This window comes from Anabrus simplex, chromosome 4 (genome assembly GCF_040414725.1).
Source record: "Anabrus simplex isolate iqAnaSimp1 chromosome 4, ASM4041472v1, whole genome shotgun sequence".
Taxonomy (NCBI): Eukaryota; Metazoa; Arthropoda; class Insecta; order Orthoptera; family Tettigoniidae; genus Anabrus; species Anabrus simplex.
Window position 1 is genome coordinate 390,016,188 of NC_090268.1, and position 24,510 is coordinate 390,040,697.

Genomic DNA, 24,510 nt, shown 5'->3' on the forward strand with positions numbered 1-24,510 from the left:
GGAAGCCATCATCAGTACACCATTCATACAGAGAGAGTTGCTTTCAGCCGTGTAGCAGTATCAACACAGCTAAGCCATGTTGAGAATTATTACAAGGCCGTATCAGTCAATCATTTAGACTGCCGCCCTTGCAACTACCGAAAGGCTGCTACCCCCCTTTCGATGAACCATTCGTTAGTCTGGTCTCTCAACAGATACCCATCCGATATGGTTGCACCTGCGGCTCGGCTATCTGCATCATTGGGACACGCAAGCCTCCCCACCGCGGCAAGGTCACATGGTTCGCAGAGGAGGACTTCCACTGATACTGCCTGGAAATAACCCAGGTCCCTTTTTGACAGTGTGGGCGTGTGACGTTCGATCTGAATCCGGTGAACGGTATAATCTATGTAAAAGAATGGTGGGAATTTTCTCATCCATGATAACTGCAGATCTACCCAACGATGTTATTCTATAAATGATTGCAAGTAATAGCTATCCCGGAGAAAGAAAGCGAGCTTTGGAGACGAGCCCTTTAAATGCAGTGGCAAGCATTCTCTTTCTTGGACACTTCGGCCTTGTCGTAAATAGCTCTCTCAGGCCAGCAGCCAGCCTGTCTCAATCCACTCTCACTTCCAAAATAACGGGACCCGGTCCGGCATGCAGTCTTTGTCGCCGCTGATTTATCCATCCCCGTTTATTTTCCAATATTAACGCAAAACAGCTATAATGCACAGAGCGGAATTAATCCATCGCTCGTATTAACCAAATCACTGGGGGGGGGGGGGGGGAATTGACACTTTCGTAAACCACACACTTATTACAATCATCTACCCAAAGCTCCGTCTCTCCCTCACGGTACAGCAACACATGCAAGTTACAGAAGAAGGTATTCTATCAATTGGGGCAAAATACACATCAACACTCGCGGTCTAAGCAAAACACATTTACAGTCACACCCCACTGTCATCACATCCTCTTCTTGTTTCAGCAACTTTAATTGACATAGGAGGGATATCAGACACTGGTATGATGCGAAAATTAAAAATTCCAGAATTTTTCTGAAGATTCATCTGGATATACCTGATGGTAAACTGGAGTGTGTCTACTTGAATCTTAAATACCTTTTACATAATTACCCTGCTTCACACATAATTTATACTAAGGGGTCTTAAATGTATCATGCATTCATTCCGGTAATAAAAATGAAAATGAAATACAGTCATCCAACCGAGATAAAATCAACATAAAATCCTATTAAGTAACTCTCTCATCCCTTTGAAACTGCAGAAAACCTACTCTACATTCCACATCATTTGCATGCAATTTAATATATTTTCATTTTTATGGAAATTACGACTTTCAAATACGTTAAAATTGGTACTCAACACATGTTTGGTTCACGCCAACAGCACCCCCGGCAGGTACTACATGGTGTCTTTAGTTGAACATCACGGCAGCGTCAACACCATAGAGTCCAGAGTTCGATTGTAGATGGGCTGCTCCCATGATGGCTTGGATCACGTTCGTGTTGAGAAGGTCCCGATGTTCTACGATACGTTGGATATCTGCAGACCTCCTGCACGTCGGTCTTCTCCCAAGACTGATGACGTCGCTCGTACACAACACAAATGAGGGGATTTAGCTTAGTATAACTGTGTTAATTTGCGACACATTATACTACCCTTCGATCAGAGAAAACTCATACTCAAGTTTCCTGAACAAGTAACGGTATTGTTCATGTAGCCCACTACTTCGCCCTCATTCGTCTATCAAACACGCTATCAACAATTAGGCCCTGAGTCACAAATGATCGTAATTTCACTGTCACTAGCTACTTGATAATGTCATAACAAGTATGATTTCAGCTCGGCCTATTTTAACACTAGTCTCTATGGGATACAGAGTTAATTACTGCACTAGGATTATTTAGCTTTTCCAAGTTCACTATCAGTGAGCCTCTTGTTCGTCTCCCAATTTATCACTCGATATTACACAATTAACAAAGCTCCTCTACGATTTCATTGACATTACTAAATTCATATAATGGTTTTTACGAAGGCGTAGCCTACTAGAATTTAAGTCACATTTGAATCACTCCCGTGTAGTTTAATCTATGGTCTCTCACGTTACGTGAATATTCATCGTCACAGCTTTACTCCATCCTCTGAGAGTACGACTAATTCCACACATTTATGTACAATCATTTCACTGTCAATATTATTATTATTATTATTATTATCATTATTATATTCGTAGACACTTACGAATAGTTACTGAATTATCAATCACTTCATAAGATTACAACAAAGACTACTGTTGAAGAATCGTTGAAAACGTACACAACATTGTACTGCAACTGAAAATCTCGAAGTACATGGCTTGTTCTGAATCGCCCTTCTTAAGTAGGGAAACCGTGTTAGACCTGGTGGAGAGGGCTAATTCCGCCCCTTTATGAAAATCCGCTCCACTAATCGGCGATTCTCAATACTGGTTGAGGTGTCAAATTGAAGCTCGTTCACTCCAGTTCACTGATCGATTCTCATTACCATCGCGGGGTACGTTTTGACGCAATCTCCAAAGCGTCCTTTGGTAGTTTCGTGTAGGAGGGGTTTAAGCTCGGGGAACATCTGATTTCGCTCCCGCTGTCCGCTTTCACCATCTGGTCCGTACCTGGCTGGGTGTTTGTTTGCTGCGCACTTGGTTACATTTCAATTATATACAACACTTCTTAGTGTGATAAATCTGCATAAAATTAGCCGTTTCTTATGAGACTTAACTCTTGAAAATCCATCACGGATTTCGTGATTTCTGTAATTAATTTTCTGAAATACTTGAAGTCTGTGGATTGATGATAATGCTTGTTTTTTAAAGGGGCCTATCATTGAAGGCCATCGACCCCCAGTCTGTGGATTGGTAGTGGTGCTTTTGTGGGAAAAGATCGAAAAAATAATGTTTTTCATGGTTGAATGTTATAGACGATACATGAGTGGAGTGTAATAAATTGTGACTCGATTGCCAAACCTTAGCATTGTTTTGAAACAAACACTTCCTCAACTACGTAACTCTCTATTCTTAACTATTTTTATACCATAATATGCTAAATTGAGTCTCCTTTTTACAAATACGTCGCATAAAAATATTATTTACCAAACTCCACTACACAACGTGGGAAAACAATTGAACAACCCGTAAAATAATACGGTAATACACCAGGAAAAATAGAAATTGTTGCACCACGAGGGAATGGATCATTCGTGTTGATATTGAGGATATGGACTGATGCCAGTGAGATACGTAAACGATACTTTTTTCAGGCCAGTCTGATTGTTCGTATAGCGCTTCTAATAAGATTGGTCACAGATGAACCTTTTGTATGCGAAGCCCATTTAAGTTTAAATGACCTCTAGTCTGAGCGTTACAGGTAGGCGAAGTTTTCGCTTGTGAAATGCGTCTCGCCGACGAGTACAAGCAGGGTATCAACAATATTGCCACTGGTTGGGAGAGCCCGGATAATTGATCTACCTAACAGTGGGTTATCTTTGTGGACTGTTGCCGTAAATGCTTCCATGGTCTAACTGGTATAGTAGCAATGGTCGAATGAATGGGCACGTGCTCAGAGACCTGGAGCAGGAGCAACCCGACGGGGATGACCGCATAATTCGGAATTCGGCCAGACCCCCGAGCAACAGTAGTGGAACATCGAGCTACTGTGGCACCAAACATTACTGATAAACAATTGGTAATCGTTTGCGTGCAACTAGTTAATATTCAGTGTTCCTGTAATAAGAATTTAAGTGAAACTGCGACATAAAGGTGATAGTCTATTGGTGTCGTGAGCAGTCACGCTGGTTCGACGGATGATACAGTGTCATCTCGAGGATGAATCACGGTTTTGTTTCGGCCACTATGATCGTCACATCGCCTCCGATGGCGTACCAAGGAGAGGGGATGTACCGATCTTATTCTCTAGAGGTACATGGAGCCAACCCTAAGCATTTTAATCTGACAAGCTATTGGTTTTAATGTGAAATCGTCACTGAGGGCAAAATTATTGCTCAACGGTACGTGGACAAGGTTATCCAACCAGTGGTTGTTCTTCTGATGGCGACCGTTACAAATAGGATGTTTCAGCAGGAGAATTCTCTCATCCTCTGAAGGCATTTCCAGAGAATATTTCCAAGATATTACGCTTTTTCAATGACCCGGAAGATCCCTGGACCTAAGCCCAATTGAACCTGTACGAGGCGCGATGGGTAGACACCTGCACAACTTCCCTCAGTCACCTCGAACTTTGGATGAACTGACCCCCGTGAAGCAGCAAACATAGGCTGCAAATCTTTACAACGTGGTTCAGGGACTATTGACTTTATATCATGCAGGATTCAGCTATGAATTGCAACGAATATACTGACCAGCGTCTATATGAGCGCACAGAGGTACCTAAATGTACTATCATCGAATTATTGCCTCACACCGTCCAACCATCCTGTGTCCCTGCAGCAAATGTTCACCAACCCCACAACATCGACGTGTTAGTGTATCCTGGTATCGGGAAAGGTCACTCACGGCCCACGGGGCTTTGGAGACACACACTTTCACGGTGTTTTAATTTCCATCTTCTGTAATGTACTTAAATTGATGTTTGAGTCTGCCTCATGGTGTAGAGATAGGTTTCTGCCTCTTACCCTGATGGCCCAGGTTCAATTTATGACCAGGCCAAGTTTTTAATTGTAGACTGAGAGCTGAAACGTAGTTGCCATAAATGACGACGCAGTTTTAATAGACTTCATGTTAGTCCAATGTCTACAGGCCTTTTGGTCGGGCAGCAGTCGTATTGGCAAGCGAAGTCTCAAAAACAGACTGTAGGTTCGAAGGGTTAGTCACCAAGACCTCTCCGTGTTAGTGCGATGTTCAATTCTTTCACTTATTCATGAAACTCTCTCCAATTCATTCATTCATTCATTCATTCATTCATTCATTCATTCATTCATTCATTCATTCATTCAGCCAGCCAGTCTGTCAGTCAGTCAGTAAATAATACAGGTTGGAAAGTTCTCTCCTTAACGGCCGGGTTCCGCAACGCTGGGCTGAAAGGATGCTTTCAATTCATTTCAATCATTGACTCATTCATCCAATCAATCACTCATTTATTAATGAATGCTCTCTCCCCAGTTGGTGGCTATCCATGACTGGGTGAGAAGGGGCTTTGTCATTCAATCGTGCACGAACACAATCATGAAGTCAAGCTCCCACCAATTCATGTAGGCATTCATTCATTCATGGATTGAATTCATTCAAATGCATATTGTAATTGTAGGATTCCATTAAAGTATGCGCAACAATACAAGCAATAAATTCTATTCTATACTAGTGCGACGTTCAACAGGTACTATAATAGATACAAGAAAAACGAATCATCACTATGACTGAATAAATAAAAATCATTCTATACTTCGGATATCGTAAGGAAAGCGTTTAACTTCGAAGGCTGAGTTGAAAAAATGAATGAAGGGTGTCAGGTATTAGGAAGTTAATATAACGAAAGATTTCCATGTGAGTAATTACAAAAATGGTATTGTACTCGTAAAGGTTACAAATCTCTACACATGGTAATGAGGGTATTTAGGGTTGTAGTAAGGTTGTAAAGGAAAGGGCATGTAAGTCTCTGGTAAGTATGGTCCCAGCGTATAGGACCCTCACCAGGAATACTTGATTCATGAACTGGAAAAAATCCAAAGAAAAGCAGCTTGATTTGTTCTGGGTGAATTCCGATAATAGAGTAGCGTTACAAAAATGTTGCAAAGTTTGGGCTGGGAAGACTTTGGAGAAAGGAGACGAGCTGCTCTGGTAAGTGGTATGTTTCGATCTGTCAGTGGAGAGGTGGCGTGGAATGAAACATCAGTAGACGAATAAGTTTGAATGGAGCCTTTAAAAATAGGAACGATCACAATATGAAGATAAATCTGGAATTCAAGAGGACGAACTGGTGGCAAATATTCGTTTATAGGAATGTGAGTTAGGGATTGGGATAATGTACCAATTTCTTTGAAATCATTTATGAAAAGGTTAGGAAAGCAACAGATAGGGAATCTGTCACCTGGGCGACTGCCCTAAATGCGGATCAGTAGGGATTGGTTGAAGTAGAAGTACCGAAAGGCGCAATGCCTTGAAAATGACTATGGACAGTAGCCGTTGTCTGCGCTACCTCAACGAGGTAGAAACTGTGCTCACGTCCTCGGTTACTGCTCGCATGGAGAAGCTCTACGAAATACTTGGCACCACAAAATACAATCTGTCAATGCTCAAGAGGTAAGGGACTCTGTCTTCGACAAGGTTCACGGTCTTTCTATTACAGGAAGCACCCGTCGAATTGACATGATAGACTTCAAAGACACCGAAGGGGCTTTATATTAGATCCGACGGTCAAATTCGTGCCATCCTAAAGACAATGCAATGAGGCACATGAGGTAAAGAAAGCAACATATGAACCAACCATCGCATTCTACCTACAGCAGTACCAGTTGGATGATATGGAAGTCATAGGATTAATGGTTGGCGCTAGAGGAACAATTCTACTCTTTCTCGTCCAGTTCTGCAAATGATGTAACCTCATTCAGGCATTAATAAATGAAATTGCAGTGACTGCCTTGAAATATTCCATCGGAATCCTGAAGGACCGTATCTCCTAAACTATTTAATGCAACAACATATAGCATGTCAAATGTGCTAACAACTCACAAATTTATTTTAATGTTCATATTGTCTTTCTGTATACTGTGTCATCAGAGGCAATCTCCAGTTGGGAAAAGTCGAAATTAAAAAAAAATTATTAAACAGACCCAGAGAAACTGACCAGCCTCTAATATATTGAATGTAACAAAAATGTCTTCCTTTGCAGCCACGCTGGTGTATTTTACTGCTGGCACCTTCATCGGATGGGTATCCCCAGTAACACCATACTTGTCCTCTGCGACAACAATGCTGCCCTTGACGAACGATGAGATCTCCTGGATAGTATCTCTGATGCATGTAGGCCATGTCTTGCTTGCTATACCTGCAGGATACATGGTCGACTGGGTGGGTCGCAAGTGGACCCTATTGTTTTCTGCAACACCCTTCCTCATGTCCTGGCTACTGACGGCCCTGGCAGAAGACAGCGCCCTAGAACAAGACGGAGACGAGGTAAGAATGTGCAAGTCACGGTCATAGCTTCCTTCATATCCGTTAATTTTGAGTATACTTTCCACCAGATAACGCTTCTGTTATGACTTTTCTTAGTATATGCCTTACGTCGCACCGATACAGATAGGTCTTATGGCGACGATGGGATAGAAAATGCCTAGAAGTGGGAAGGAAGCGGCCGTGGACTTAATTAAGGTACGGCCCCAGCATTTCTGTGGTGTGAAAATGGGAGACCACGGGAAACCATCTTCTGTTTTGATTATGAATTTGTACAATAATATAAAATCACAACTTCTGACTTTGTAGGTTGTCTGTATAAGCAAGGTGAAATAAGGAAGTAGTGCATCCTAGGTAATTCGCTGAAGTTAACCAACCAATTACTACTGATCTGCATTTAGGGCAGTCGCCCACGTGGCAGGTGCTTTTTTACCTAGTCTTTTCTTAAATAATTGCAAAGAATTTGGAAAACTATTGAACATCCCCCTGGTTAAATTGTTCCTATATCTAAGTCCTCTTCCTACACATGGATATTTGCCCCAATTTTTCCTCTTGAATTCCAACTTTATCTTCATATTGTGATATTTCCTACTTTTAAAAACACCACTCAGACTTAACTGTCTACTAATGTCATTCCACGCCATCTCTCCACTGACAACTCGGAAGATACCACTCAGCCGAGCAGCTCGTCTTCTTTCTCCCAGTTCTTCCCAGCCCAAACTTTGCAACATTTTCGTAACGCTACTCTTTTGTCGGAAATCACCCAGAACAAATCGAGCTGCTTTACTTTGTTTTGTTTTTTTCCGATTCTCGAACCGAGTAATCCTGGTGAGGGTCCCATACACTGGAACCATACTCTAAGTTGAGTTCTTCCCAGAGACTTATATACCCTCTCTTTTACCTCCTTACTACAACCCCTAAATACCCTCCTAGCCATGTGCAGAGGTTTATACCCTTCATTTGCAAGTACAACCCCAATGAAGATCTTTCCTGATATTAAGACCTAGGTACTTACAATGATCCCCATAAGGAACTTTCACCGCATCAACGCAATAATTAAACCTGAGAGGACTTTCTCTATTAGTGAAACTCACAACATGACTTTTAACCCCGTTTATCATCATACCATTGCCTGCTGTCCATCTCAAAACATTGTCGAGGTCTTTTTGCAGTTGCTCACAATCTTGTAACTTACTTATTACTGTAAACAGTAGAACATAATCTGCAAAACATCCTTACTTCTGATTCTAGTTCTTTGCCATATCATTTATTTCGTATATAAGAAAACTTAAAGCTCCAATAACACTTCCGTGATTAATTCCTCTCTTAACGGTTACAGGATCAGATTATGCATCACCTACTCTAATCCTCTGAGTTCTATTATCTTTAAATATACCCACCCATTCAGTTACCCCGTTATCTAGTCCAACTGACTCATTTTTGCCAGCATTCTCCCACGATCTACCCTGTCCAATGCCTTGGATAGGTCAATCGCGACACAGTCCATTTCACATCCCGTATCTAGGATATCTTCAATAACTTGCTGGAATACTAGAAGTTCAGCTTCAGTGGAATAACCTTTCTTAAACCCGATTAATGCATGTACGACCATGGATTTTCGAAAATCGTGAATTAGGCACAATATCTTTCAAATATTGCCTATTAATGGCTTCAATGTTGTCAAACAACCTGTGTCAAATCTCGCAGCCAATACAGCAAAAAAATCGCTAAATTTAACCAAAAATCTCTGACTGTTTATTTTTATTTCCTTAAAAGTTTGAGCAATTGTTTCAAACAGTATGTCTGCCTGTTAAGTCTTCAGCCCGGTTTTCATACAACATTTTCAGTCAAGTACCATAACTTTGAAAAGTGGCTGTGGTAGATTTGGTTACTTCCCGTAGATGGCAGAGCAGTGCAACTAGTTAATCCTGATTGTAACTGCTGTCACTAGTGGCTTTTGCCGTGTGAGGAAAAAATGTGAAGCTCTTTACATTTCGCAGAGAAATTTGCCCCACGTCTTCAGAATAAAATCTCATCCGTTCCAGAGCAAGACTTTCCTAATAATGAAAATTTGAATTTAAAATTACTTTAATGTTAGTCTATAGTAAGTGGTACTCTCTTTCATCACTGAATGGCTCACTGTACTCTAGCCTTCAGACTGGGACTTGACGACCCCAACTTAGCTCCAAGTAAGATGTTTCTTGTTCCATCGTGTGTGTGTGTGTGTGAAGTAAACTAAAAGGTCATCAGACGAATTAGGGACGAATAGAAGGAATAAAAAATAAAAAAGTGCAACAAAAGACTGAAAGGATGGAAGAATAGATTAACGCTGAAGATGGAAAGAAAGTGTGTAGCAGAAATAATAATGGGTGTGAGTCAGATGCGGATCAAAGGTGGGGGGGGGGGGAGGACGAGATTTTATTCTGAAGATGCGAGGCAAAGTTCTCTGCGAAAAGTAAAGAACACCTTTGGAAGTATGAATCTAAATATTTTAATTCTTATATCTAGTAAAAGATTTCCTGGAAGCTTAATTGTATTATGATAGGAAAATAATGCTAGGAGTGTTTAGTATCTGTTGAAAATTATTTGAGACAACAGCTATTGAAAGCGTGGACTTGCTACTCAAACTCAAGGAGGGTGCTTGGAGATTTACAATTGTGGTTTCGATAAGTAATTACGTATTTTGGAAGAGAAAGCACTGAACGTTATTTCAACTCAAACTTGAAACATCAATATTTTCAGCGGAAATGGCCAATATTTGAAGCGTTGAGATGGGAAAGTTAGTAACTAATTTAAAAACTCGAAATTTAGTTTTTTGATGAAGAATACAGTAAACTCTCATGCCAATCGCATGGGGAAGGTAGCAAGTCAACTAGTACAGTATATTAGTTTTTAAGATAGGTGCAGGAAGGAGGTTTGGCATGGAGAAGGTTGTAAGTCAGCCCGTACCTCTTGTGGATTCAGGTTTCCTTTCACATTTTGCTGAAAGTCAACTGCGAATAAACCTTGTTTATAGCTATTATAGTTCATCATAGTGATATTTCAGTTTCCATAATGTCTCCAAAGTCTATTACAAGTAATACATTTCGAACACAATGACAACATTTCATCTGACAAGAAAATTCCCCCTTTCCATTCACATCACGTGTTGAATGTTGCAAAAATTTGCATGGTTATACATTGCTGTTTAATTTATTAATCAAAAAAATTCAAGATCCCTTTGTCTTGGCATAATTTTCCAAGTGGTGTTTTATGAATAACGCCTCTTTTACATCAAAAGATGTCAAATAGTGACAATATAGTAATACCAAAGAGTCTTTAGACATTTAGACCTTTAATCTTGTAATGACCAGTTGTTTTAAATATGAGTTTTATTTAGGCAACCTGTGTTTTTGTGCATATTTTAACTGTAAATCATGATCACGGCTGACGATGTTTTCTATGAAAAACGAAACATGTGCCGACTAACTTTAAAATAAATTAATATTAATCTAAGAAAAATCTAAGAAAGATTTTTAAAGTGGTGGATAGGTGGAACTTCTCAAACTTACAAGTTGGAATTTGTTATATATCCGAAATCTATTCCATTCAAAATGGTAAGTCATTATTGCCAGCATCTTGAAATGACTTTCAAACTAGGTCTTAAATTAAAAAGGTAGTACATGTAGCCAACAATGGTTCCAGAAGAATATGAGGAAATTATCAGAGAGGTTAAGCTCGCCTGGTGGCCATGTTCGTTAAGGCGCTGAAGTCTAAAACGGTCTGACACCGAGGTTAGACGGTTTGAGTCCCGTTGGTCGTAATAAATTTTCACCATCAGAATGTTGGCCGGCAGGGTAGGGGAGGTGGTGGTATACAATTTATAATCACTAGATTGCGTGCCAAAAGCCTGGGTTGAATTACAAACCTCTCCGCAGTGCTCATATGGAGTGAGGGCATATGACGCTGTTGATGGTGATTCGTCCGTCGGATGGGGACGTTAAGCCTTGAGCAGACGCCTTGTTGCTATTCGACAGGAGTAGGCTATGTGCCGGCACCGGGTTTCACCCTCTCCCTACTATCATAATATTATATCATGTCATTCAATTCATCTCATTAACTCCTCTGATAAGGTTGACGTGAGGAAGGGCACATCCGGTCATAAAAACCCGCCATGACAGAAAACCCGACCCCATAGGAAAACGGGACAAGGGTTGGACAAGCAACAATCGAAGAGAGTAAGCATTTTCGACCATGTCAGCATAATGACGCCTGGGGATTTTCGTGACAACACCATGGAAAGCAGGAAATATTTAAATACTCAACGCCTTAATATCAGCATTGTGAGCAGGATAAAGATTTCAAGGGCCGAACTTCCCTTAGTCAAGACAAGACAATCAGTCAACGAGTTAGAATTGTAGAAGGAGCACAATATCCTTAAAAGAGGGCGCTCCTATCTTGCGATGAACAACATACATACCTTACAACCTCCCGGAAGAAGACTATCCACCAATGAACGGAAAAAAGGGTCTTATTGGCTATGCTGGATTCCTTGGATGAAGAATGTCATTTGTTTTAACTTGAAATGTCCGCTTGAAACATACATGTCAGCTGACATACTGATTAGACAGTGATTTTCACAACGTGTTTTAGCGCACAGTGTGTGCTTGAATCATACTTGACATACATTTGTGTGTCAAAACTGATAAATGAATTATTCCTTGATTTTACATGATTTATTTTCAGTAATCTCTGCTTCAGAATGTTAGAAAGATTAATTTTCTGAATATTGAATATTCACTGCCGCATTGTAATCGAAACTGACTTTCAACCTGTTAGGTCGTGTTATAAGTACACAGTACGTGTTGAAGAGATGTACAAAACGATAATGGCCAACCGGACACCAGTGGGATCCGAACCCACAACCTCCGAATTTCGCGTCGGTTGCTCTACCAATTGAGCTATGGTGGCGTAGGTCATATTTTTTCTGTTGGAAAGAAATCGGCAGGTTTTGGGTTCGGATCCCACTGGTGTCCGGTTGACCATTTTCGTTCTGTACTTAACATCTCTTCAACACCAGTGGGATCCGAACCCACAACCTCCGAATTTCGCGTCGGTTGCTCTACCAATTGAGCTATGGTGGCGTAGGTCATATTTTTTCTGTTGGAAAGAAATCGGCAGGTTTTGGGTTCGGATCCCACTGGTGTTCGGTTGACCATTTTCGTTCTGTACTTAACATCTCTTCAACACGTGCTATGTACGTATAACACGACCAGCAAGTCGATTTCAACTATTTTTTCTTCTGTAAAATTCACTTTGTGTAACTTACTACCATTCCCATGTCGATACCTCATTTCAGCCATGATACCCCAACGAGTTGTGATGATGTTCTGTACTCAATCTTTCCTTTTACAGCAATGGTACGTGCGAGTGGACCTACTGTACTTCGCGAGGCTCACCGCTGGACTGGCGGTGGGAGTGAGTTCTACCATAGCATCCATCTACCTAGGAGAGATCGCTGAAGACTCGGTCAGGGGCGCCATAGGCACCTTGTTCCAGGTGATGATCAATCTGGGCATCATGTTCGAGTACAGTACAGCTCCTTACGTCTCCTACGGGACTCTCACCATGCTCTCCGCTCTCATCCCCTTGATCTTCCTCATGACTTTTATGTTCGTGCCAGAGTCGCCGTACTATCTCCTCATGCACGGTCGTCGCAAAGAGGCCCAGAAAGTCTTGCTCACACTTCGTGGCTTAGAAGACCCTGACAGTGTGCAGATGGAGTTGAACATGATGGAAGTTACTGTTGGATGCTGTCGGATGAACAAAGGAGCATTCTTAGACTTATTTACCTCAAGATGCAACCTCCGAGCCTTGATGATCTGTGTTGGGCTATTCTCTATCACCGTCTGCAGTGGACATGTCGTTATTCTTTCTTATTCCACTGAAATGTTCAAAGAAAGCCGAAGTTCTTTGGATCCCAGTATATCAGTGATTATATTGGGTGGAGTGCAGACTCTTCTTAGCATCATACCATCAGTACTGGTGGATACTGCCGGTCGAAAACCTCTACTTGTGGTGTCTTCTGTTGGCTGTGCGGCTGCTCTTGTGGTAGAAGGCACCTACTTCTACCTCCTTAATAATGGAGTGACTGGATTAGATATTTTACCTCTTCTAGCATTAATTTTCTTTATTATGTTTTTCAATTTAGGCCTGGGATCTGTACCTGTCGCTATTATGACTGAAATATTTCCCACGAACGTAAGAGGCGTCGCATCATCATTCCTATCCATCTACTTAGCAATAATGAATTTCTTGATCACTAAAGTGGTGCTGATTGCGGAAGTGGAATACTACGTGGTGTTCTGGACATTTTCAGCATACTGTCTGGGTGGCATGCTGTTCATAATATACTTCGTTCCAGAAACAAAGGGAAAATCTTTGCTGGAAATAAACTTAGAGATGAAATGTCTAGCTGATGACTTGAAAGAGACCAGATATCTATTAGAAAGGCGTTCTTATTCACCTTCGAGGAAACCAGAATATTGATGATTTCGAATGCTCTACAGTTATGTCGAGGAGTTTAATATATTTTAGGGGTTCTGATAGTTCAGATCAGCCATGCCAACTCAGCGTATTTCCCGCTAAATCGTTGTTGTTGTTGCTGCAAGTTGCTTTAGGTCTTATGGCGACGATGGGGCAGGGAAGGGCTAGGACTGGGATGGAAGAGCCGTGGCCTTAATTAAGATACAGCCCCAGCATTTGCCTGGTGAGAAAATGGGAAACCACGGAAAACCATCTTCAGGGCTGCCGACAGTGGAGTTCGAACCTACTATCTCCCGAATACTCCCGCTAAATCTGGCGGAATCTAAATCCTTCTAGCGGTGAAGAAATGCAGTTAGCGGCTAGCGGAATTTTGATTCGTCAGAAGATTTCCTAGTGGTTTTGTAAAATGAAAACTTAATGGCACACATTTATGGCATATATAACTGGATCAAATTAATAGAAAACATGAGAATGTACCTAGTCCCGGTGGAAGTACCACTAAAATCGTCTCTCATTTCCGTCGGGCCGAGCTTGTAAATCACCTTCATGTAATTGGGAGGTACCGTTTTTCTTACTGGACAAGATCTATTTTCCTTTTAGAGTGTGTATTTTAGTTCAGTTCATCACTGGTATCTGTGTGGGACTGAGCCATTCTACTGCAGAACAGGGGATTTTTTTAAAAAATATTTAGTACTTTGGTAACTTTTATCAGCGTGCTGTGCATGCATTCTGATTATACATTTGTATCACCTCTGCCTTAATGACTCATTACACTCAGTGTGTGCGCATGTTTAAATATCAACTTATTTATTCCGGAACACTGTAGTTTATTAACCACTACTCACTTTGCCGAAGTTTGCAAGACGATGGTTGCAGACTTGGTTGTTGCCATAGGTTTTCAGGTGCATAGAGCGAAGTATACTGTAATAATTAAAACACACTTGGCCCTCATTTCATAAATGAGTTGAAAAAACATATATGTGACAGCCCTTACAGTATCATCACTGTGAAATCAACAGATGTTGGAGTCATAAAATTCCGCGGAACACTTTACGGTGTAATACTCTAGTATCCTAATGCTTGATGATGTAGTACCGTATTTTGCTGTTCGTATATTGCGTTGGTAGTCCGCCTCTGTGGTGTAGTGGTTAGTGTGATTAGCTACCACTCCCGGAGGCCCTAGTTCGATTCCGGGCTCTGCCACGGAATTTGAAAAGTGATGCGAGGGCTGGAACGGGGTCCACTCAGCCTGAATAATCAATTGTAGTAATATTGATTGTAACGACACTTTCGCTAATATTGTAATCTGTTCAATGTTGCACCGAGTTCGATAGCTGCAGTCGCCTAAGTGCGGCCAGTATCCAGTATTCGGGAGATAGTGGGTTCGAATCCCACTGTCGGCAGCCCTGAAGATGGTTTTCCGTGGTTTCCCATTTTCACACCAGGCCACGGCCACTTCTTTCTCAGTCCTAGCCCTTTCCTGTCCCATCGTCGCCATAAGACCTATCTGTGTCGGTGTGACGTAAAGCAAATAGCAATATGTTCAATGTTGCAGTTCGTTAGATCAACGGTTTAGACCAGAGGCATTATTACAGACAAGGAGTTTAAGGAACAGTGGATTGTAAAAATGGAAACCAAAAGCATGCAATGTATCTAAGTTCATGTTAACATGACCAGAAGCATTCATATTATGTTGAGATTGAATATTATTGATTTCTTTTTTTAATTTTTGTTTGCTTGTCCGGACTGTCATTTTAAATAAATGTTATTGTTGTTTTGTTCTGATTTTCATTTATGCTATGTCACCTATCCAATCACCTATAGCCCTGCAAATATAAATGTATAAGGTCTGTCCCGATATAGCAAAGACGGCCCTGCGAACGTTCCACCCGTTGGGACTCTCGCTCCGCCGACTGAGCGACCCCAGAAAAGGGGGCAATATGAACACTACGCAGAGGTTTGGGATTGAAACCAGGCTCTTGCCACGCGATCTAGTTATTATAAGTGAGTGGCTCAGACGGTTGAGGCACTGGCCTTCTGACCGCAACTTGGCAGGTTCGATCCTGGCTCAGTCCGGCAGTACTGTATTTGAAGGTACTCAAATACGTTAGCCTCGTACCAATAGATTTATTGCAGGACTAAATTATGGCACCTCGGCGTCTCTGAAAACCATACAAATGTAGTGGGACGTAAACTAATAACAATTATTATTAGTAATTATAAATGTATTGTCTGTCCACCGAGCAAGTGGCTGCGCGGTTTGGGTCACGTACAGTAGCAGTCAACTTGCATTGCATTCGGGAGATAGTGGGTTCGTACCTGACTGTCGGCAGCCCTGAAGATGGTTATCCGTGGTTTCTCATTTTCACACAAGGTAAATGGGGCTATACCTTAATTAAGGCAACGGTCGCTTCCTTCCCACTCCTAGCTGTTCCCTATACCATCGCCGGCATAAAACCTACCTGTATCCGTGCGACGTAAAGCGAATTGTGAAGGAAAAAATAAAGAAACTCCTGTCAGGCTCAACAGCTTTTAAACTACAGTGAGTCAAAGTGAAACTCATACACCGATGTATGTGTTTATGAATAGAAATGTGGACAGTTTGTTCTCATTTTATGTATGGAACAATAAAGGTATGTCTTGAATTATTAAGTCACCACAGGCTAGTTAGCGTATCCCTTAACCTCCCAAGATATAACAGATTCTTTGTCGATATGTTGCTGGGGCACGTCAAAATGAAACTCATATAGTCCTACATGGGCAGATAGGAGGGCAGTAAAAATTATGTGTGTTTGTGTTTTGACACCACATTCAGTTTGTTGTGGAGAGTTGTGAAGTACAGGCAAGTTCCGGTAATGTCATGGGGCGTCAAAGAGGACAATATTCGAAAGAAGAAAGAGAAGTGATGACTTTTCACCATAAGAGAGGAAAATCACTCCGAGAAATTGATAAACGTAAAGAGGAGACATGCAACTCCACAGTGCGTGAGTGGGAGAAACATTTTCAACTTCAGAGAGGAACGTTGGATAGTAAGACAAGTGAAGAAAAATCCAGCGATTAGTGCTCCAAAACTGGCTGTGATGGCTGAGGAATATACCAACACGAGAGCATATCGAGAAACTCTTCGACTTATCTTAAGGAAAAGTAACAGGCATGGACGAAAATCTAGGAAAAAACCATTTGTTAAAAAGATTAATAGGAAGAAAAGGTTGAGCTTCGTTAAGGAGTATATAGAAAAGGATTTGGACTTCTGGAAGACTGTTATTTTTGCAGATGAAAGCAAATAAAATCTTTTCGGATCAGATGGAAAGGTTAATGTCTGGAGGAAGCCAAATGAGGAGTTGAAACCTAGTAATCTACGTCCAAGTGTCAAACATGGTGGAGGTACTGTAAGTGTATGGGGGTGCATGTCAGCTAGTGGACCAGGAGAGTTGACTACCATGGATCAACATGTGCACCTAAATATACTGAAATAACATTTACGACCTATTGCTCAAATGCTTGGAGTACTTGATCAATTTAAGTATTACCAAGACAACGACCCGATGCACAAAGCTCATAAAGTACGGACGTGGCTGCTGTATAATTACCCAAAAGTACTCGAGACACCTCCACAGTCATCAGACTTAAATGTGATGGAAAATCTATGGCATAACTTAGAAGTAGCGATAAGAAACCACATGATTTTGAACAAACATGATCTTCAATGGATTTATGTGAAGAACGGAAGGAAATAGATCCATCTTATTGGGAAAAATTAGTACAATCTATGCCTAACCGTTTAAGAGCCGTGAACAGTGCTAAAGGGTATCCATCAAAGTATTGACTGTTAATAACATTGTGTTATTAGAGATTGCTCAGGAACAACATGAAGGTGTATGAGTTTACATTGACCTGTTTCATGCATGTTTAAGAATAATGTATTAATTTTCTTTGTAAGTTTAAGAAATAGGAGTTGATTTATTTTGTGCGTTAGTAGAGAAATGTGTATTTGTTAAACCAGAACCAAGATTAAAATAAAATAATAGTGACATATTTGTTAAATTTCAATAAAGAAGCTTTTCTCCAGTGTAGGAGTTTCATTTCGACTCACTGTATAAGTTAAAGCCGAGTTAAAATTCTCACATTTCGATCTTTACCCAGGTGTTACACATTCTTGCAGCGAGTAACTGTTGAGTTAGCAAATCCTCCTTTGTACATTAATGCGAACTCTTCGGTAAGTCTTTCGTGCCTGTGTATGTATACTGGAATCTTGTTAAACCTTGAGGTGTGTACTTAGGTAATTTTCGAGATGCGTGACGTAGTTATGGAGGAACTTTTAATTATTGGGAGCACTTAACGGTGGAAGTACTGTGACAAGATGAAGGACATACGTAAACATCATCACGTGACAAAAGTGTGGAACTGAAAGCTTCAAAATACACTACCTAATCCTGTGCGTCACTTTCACAGTCGTACTTACGTAATTCCTTCTCAATTAATTGACATCCAATTAATAATAATAATAATAATAATAATAATAATAATAATAATAATAATAATAATAATAATAATAATAATAATAAAATACTCTAAACAGATTTTTAAGACCAGAAAAAGTAACAATTACTGATAGCCTCAATCACACGTATTGATCACAGGTGTTAGCCCATCTCCTCTTGTCCTTTACATTCTTCTCAGTGGCTGCTGGCTCCACCTGGTGGAACAGCACTGCCACTCGATCGTTCCATCTCGCTCTTGGTCGTCTTCTTGATCGTTTTCCAAAAAGCTGAAACTGAATGCTCGCTTTTGGGAGAGCCCTCTCCGGCCTTGAAAAAGCATCCTACTGGAGGAAAATTGTCCAAACAAATGGGGTATTAGCCTTTGCTGCCAGAAAAATACATTTAAGAAAGCTGAGACGCCAGGTAGTCCAATTTTGAAAGGTCGCTGTTAAACAAGGAAAAAGCTTGCATTCTGGAGATAGTGGGTTCGAACCCCACGGTCGGTAGATCTGAAGATGGTTTTCCGTGGTTTTCCATTTTCACACAGGAAAATGTTGGAGCTGTACCTTTCCTTCCCTTCTTAGCCCTTTTCTATTCCATCGTCGCTATAAATCCTGTGTCAGTGCGACGTAAAGCCAATTGTAAAAACAAAAAACAAAAACAAGAAGATTTTGAGAGAAGTACTCCGAATCTCACCAATACACCACATTAAACATGATGTTTCGGTCCCTACTTCTTGGCCCAATTCGAAGCCCGATCATCCACAACAGAATAAATACGGAATTTCAAAATCACGTCTTTAAAACATGCCACCCCGAAAAGTGATTTTGCGTAGTGAGCTCGAAATCTAAAATTACATCACCCAAACCGTGAGTAAAGAGATGAAAAGGCCTAACTCAGGTGTAAAATCGAGACGGCCGAGCACCACGAACCGCAAGCAAGTAGGTCTTAATTTACGCTCCCATCTACACCCGGATGTAATCGAGTCGATGGAGATTTGAAATAGTGTAAGTATACATCATTCGTAGTTCGTGGCTTCGATTCAGCTCCGCACATTATTTTTTCTTGTATTTGTCAAGTAGTGCACACATAATCGATTGTGCTTCGTATGAGTCTTAAACCACACTGGGTTTCTGATGGCGACACTTCCACATATTGTAACAGACGATTAGGTAGTGTCCCAAGGTGTGTAGGCTACTAAGAGAAACACAAATACCCAGCCCCCAAGCTAGCGGAATTGAACAGCCGTGGCTGAAATCCCTGGCCGCGAATCGAACCTAGCGCAATCTGAACCGAAGACCATAACGCTGACCATTCCGTCAATGAGTATGACATCGAATCATAAGCATTAAGAACTTGACATATTTTCTCATCATGTATTCTCCACGGCGCTGTCCACCAATTGACCATTCCGACAGATATTTGTCTGAAGACAAATTTGACACATGTATCTCGGCATATCTGTTGTGGCATCCTCTGAAATTCTTCAGTGACAGCTGGAAGTTAGTTATCTTGATTTAGGCGCGCAAGCTATCTATTACAGACCTTGGTGGCCGACAGTAGCTATCATCAGTGATCAATTATCACATCAATTCTCACATACTAGACACTCCGCACTTTATCTTGATGACTTTGGTACCCTTTATGATGTATAACACAGCTGATATCGTGATTAGATTAAAATTTATATGATATTGTGTCTACCAGCTTACAAAAAGTTCGGCTTATTGAAGTGACCATTAACGGAGCCATAATAAGGACGGAAAGTTGGCTGGATCTTCAAGCATTCGTGCTTTATTTAGGGACACAATTTCTGTACAATCAGATTTTGAAGCAGAGGAATCGTAGTTCAGTTTAGAAGAATAAATATATTTCCTCCTCTAACCTACAACATTTATATTACTATTATTATGCCCTTTGCAGGACATGTATATGTCGTGTATATATCACACTCTAGCTGTACCCTTCTTTGATAGAAGGCTAGGATGAGTGGATGGGACGGTAAAGAGCTCGCTTTCTGAGCCTGAGCCGGTGGTACTTGACGGTGCCAAAATGCATCAGCCTAGTGTCGGTAAGTTCACCAGCAGATAAGAAAACTCCTGTGAGACAAGATCCCACAATTGGACGTCCCTGAAATTTAGTTAGGTGAAAACCATTATTATTATTATTATTATTATTATTATTATTATTATTATTATTATTATTATTATTATTATTATTATTATTATTATTATTATTATTATTATTATTATTCCGGGGTATCCCGTGGACGCAGAGGTGAAAGAAGGTGCCTGGGGAATGGGTCAAACATACAATGTCAAGAATTGAATTTAAAAGGTAAACCACAAAATATAACAATTTTACAGGACAAAGTAACAATCATTAAACAAGTCTAGGAAAGACAAAATTAGTGGGTTTTAACAGATTGTGGGCTTCAAGCCCTCGCTTTACTTTTGCTAAGCTCCTAGTTCAAATTTACAAAAGTTCACCAATTTATACGACGGCAGAAATCCCCTAATTCAAAGAGCACTTGCTCCTAAAATTACAACAGCTAGCCTTCCAGAGGCATACAGTAATCTTACTTTGAAAAAGAGCTAACGGGCTCTCAGTTTTCCAAGCCTTCTCAAGGCAACATTGAATTAAAATATAATAATCTCTGGCCTTACAAGGCACTATTTACAAATAGAAATCTCATTACACCAAGGTAGCTATACGCAACCTACAGGGCCTTAGTGAAAAAAGAAGAGGTTAGTGAAAAAAGAAGAGGTTAAATGAACGGCCCGAGTACAATTTGAATGTAGTCGAAGACTGAGCTCTTGGCCGACGAAACAGGGACTATTCTCAAACTACTGAGGTTGCTCGGATGGAAATAACTTTAATACATTGCAGAAACGAAAGATTACAAAACCTGGCACCTCAAATCAAAATGAAGGGGAGCTCCAGAGGGTACTTCACTCTCTATCCCCGATTTACAGTTAAAGATTTTATGAAGTTTTTACATTAGTCGGCAGAGAGTTACATTTTTAGAAAGGTAGGTTACATAGTTAATGATTCGGACCTTTCCCTCCGGTTAAACTGCGGAGCTAGCAAGAAATAAAGGTGTTATGTGGCCATTACCTTGTAGAAGTTCTAGTGGCTGACGAAGAGGCCACCCGCCTCCTGCTTGACACACACACTCAGTAAGGTGACGATCAATTGGCCAAGAGACCTGAAAATCCGCAGTTTATAAACCCTCGGGGAAAGTTCGAGACCATTCAAGATTAAATTAGCCACACCCTCTCACTTTTATTGGCCTCTTTACAAGTTACACTCAAAATCGAAGAAGAAGAAGAAGAAGAAGAAGAAAAAGAAGACAGTGATCGGTAGAAAATTAATTACAGAAATTAGGGATTGGCTAGATTCAAAACTGGCGGAAATAAGAGGGAAATATTGCCAACCCAAAAATAAATGAACATCAATCAGTAAAAAAACTTATGAATACAAAACTTCTTTGAATTATAAGTTCATATACCTCCCACCAGGGTGCATGATCATAGTTTTTTGGTAGTGTCATCTATGAGAGAATGTTCAAACTTCTTGATGAATGGAAAACAAAACAAGTAGAAATTCACACAGTTCCGGAAAATTCACAATAACAAAATTACATCAGATTTTAGTGGTGACATCTTTAGAGTAAAGTTCTAAGTTGGTGTAGTTTCAGGTTCGCTGTTTCACCAATAGAGGAGTTCTTTTAGGCGCTAATTTTGAATGCGCGGCGTAGAGGTGTACCTCCCGGTACAGACCTCCTCCTTCTTCTTCTCTTCTTCTTCTTCTTCTTCTTCTTCTTCTTCTTCATGTGCCATGTCCTCGCAGAACGTTGGCGATCAGTAGCATGATCTGTTGTTTGTTCATAGCTGTTGTGAACAGAGTAAGCTTTGTCACCCCAAACCACTGGCTCAAGTTGCCGAACCATGATGTCTTACTTCTCCCCGGACCACGTTTTCCATTAATTTTCCCTTGGAGTATTACTTGCAGAAGGTGGTATTTAGAGTTCCGCATCATATGACCAAAGTACTCTAGTTTCCTTCTCTTGATGGTAGTGAGAATTTCTGGTTCTTTGTTCATACGGTGAAAAACGTCTATATCGGTCATTTTAGTTGTCCAAGGTATCTTCAGCATCCTTCGGTATGTCCACATTTCAAAGGCTTGCAATCTCTTGCACATGGTCTCAGTTAGTGTCCATGTCTCAACGCCGTATAACAGAATGCTGGAAAAGTAGCACCGGAGTAGTCGTGTCCGTAGTGAAATGGAAAGGTCATGGCTTGTCAAAAGTTTCCTAAGTCTCTGAAAAGAAGTTCTGGCCTGCTCAATTCTGCATCGGATCTCGTGAGTAAGGTTCCAGTCATCATTGATGTGACATCCCAGGTATTTAAATGTTGTTACTCTCGCGATCTGTTCCTTCGCTGTTGTGAGATTACCTCGAATGCCACCTTCTTTCCTGCTTATAACCATCCACTTGGTCTTCTTTACATTAAGCTTCAAGCCCATTGCGCTGCTGGCTTCAGTGATAGCATTAAGTAGTTCCTGTAGATCCTGGAGATTGGTTGCAAGTAGCACAGTGTCATCGGCGTACCTGATGTTATTTATGATGAATGTTCATAAGTTCATCATGGCGGACTGTATCGAAAGCCTTTTCGTAATCGATGAAACAAGCAAAAACATCGACATTGACATCTCGGCACTGTTGGACTAATACCTGCAGACTGAATAATGCCTCTCTAGTACCAAAACCATGTCTGGAGCCAAACTGCGAGGTTCCTATATTCTCCTCACATTTACGATAAATTCTCGCATGCAAGACTTTTAGGAATACTTTCAGAACGTGGCTCATCAAACTAATTGTTCTATATTCATTGCAGAATTTAGCATTGGCTCTCTTAGGCAATATTACGAAAGTCGATTTGAGCCAGTCTCGAGGAATGGTTCCACTGCGGTGAATACTGTTGAACAGGTCAACTAATAATGAAAGGGATTTTTCTTTCTCAAGGAGTTTCAGTATCTCAGCATGCATCTCATCAGGGCCTGGAGCCTTCCCATTCTTCGCTGTTCGTATGGCATATTCTACTTCTGCACGTGTGATATCTACACCATCGTCTGCCCAAGCACCATGATCCACATTTCTGCGATCCAAGAAGAGATTTTGTACATATTCCATTCATTCCTTCAGTTTCTCTTCTGTGCTCGCTAAGATGTCACCATTCTTATTAAGGAGGACTCCACTACCCTTCCTGTTATATGCACCAGTTACTTGTTTCACTTTCTTGTACATGTTGAAAAACTCATGTTTGGAATTCATTAATTCTATTTCGTTGCATTCCTCAGAGAGTTGTTGTTCTTTTGCATTCCTTATTCTTTGTCGTATTAAATTCTGCAAACTTTTGTACTTTACAGGATCTTTGTTTCTAAAAGACCTTCTCTGGTCCATCAGCTTCAGGATTTCTTCTGTCATCCACGGCTTGTTTTTTCCTTCTTCCAGCATTCATTAATTTTACTTGACTTACGTCGTTAATTGCACATTTGATGTGATTCCAAGTGCCTTCAACATCATTTATATTAACGCTGTTTTGAACTTCCGCAAGTTTTACACGTAGAGCTGACTGAACTTCATCCTTCAGTGCTTGATCTTGAAGCTTCTGAATCTCAATCCGACTAAAACTCCCCTTTAAATGACATTTCTTCAGCCTGAGATTCATGGAAGCAAACAGTAGGCTATGGTCTGAATTGATATCAGCAACTGGGTATGTTTTCACACATTTGATGGAATTTCTGAACCGCTTGTTAATTGTGATGTAATCAATCTGGTTCCTAATATTGTTGTCAGCATTAGAGGCGACGTGGAGGTGACACAGAAGAATTTACAAAAAATTATTTCCCGTTGAAGAAATGTTGCTTTTTCGAAATTGATAGGTAGAACGTAGTTTAACTCCAGCTTTTAAGTGTCTTTGTAGTCATAGAAGGTTAAATACATGTGAATATTTTTGACGGCAAGTCCTGCCGCCGCTGCCGATATCTAGTTGAGGTCGCCCGGACCGCTCAAGAACCTCAGATACACCTCTCCCGCTACTATGAGAGGGGTAGTCATGGTGATGGACGCCGCAGATTAGAAGTATATGTACAGTCCCCAGATGAGTTGGCGGTAGGGACACCGCACTTCAGCCTTTGCCGGGAGATGGACTCCGGCGCCGTTCACAAGGAGGCCTTACTAGAGCGAAGAGGGCCCTTTCTTCTCTCTTGTGTCCCTCACAAGGTGTTACAGTACGGCGGCAGCCAGCTGAGGGGGCACTGAAACTGTAAGATCTCGGCG

The 24,510-nt window shown here is 40.9% G+C and overlaps 1 protein-coding gene across 2 annotated transcripts in view; it reads left to right on the top strand.

Annotated features, from left to right (window-relative positions):
- LOC136872748 (facilitated trehalose transporter Tret1) overlaps positions 1–15,464 on the top strand; it is a 53,815-nt gene extending 38,351 nt beyond the window's left edge. For both annotated transcript variants that reach the window (XM_067146578.2, XM_067146577.2), the window contains 2 exons: positions 6,881–7,164; positions 12,556–15,464. In XM_067146578.2, coding sequence (XP_067002679.2) covers positions 6,961–7,164; positions 12,556–13,689 — 1,338 coding nt within the window. In that variant the 5' untranslated portion in view covers positions 6,881–6,960 and the 3' untranslated portion in view covers positions 13,690–15,464. The remainder of the gene's footprint in view (positions 1–6,880; positions 7,165–12,555) is intronic.
- Positions 15,465–24,510: the final 9,046 nt, after the last annotated feature.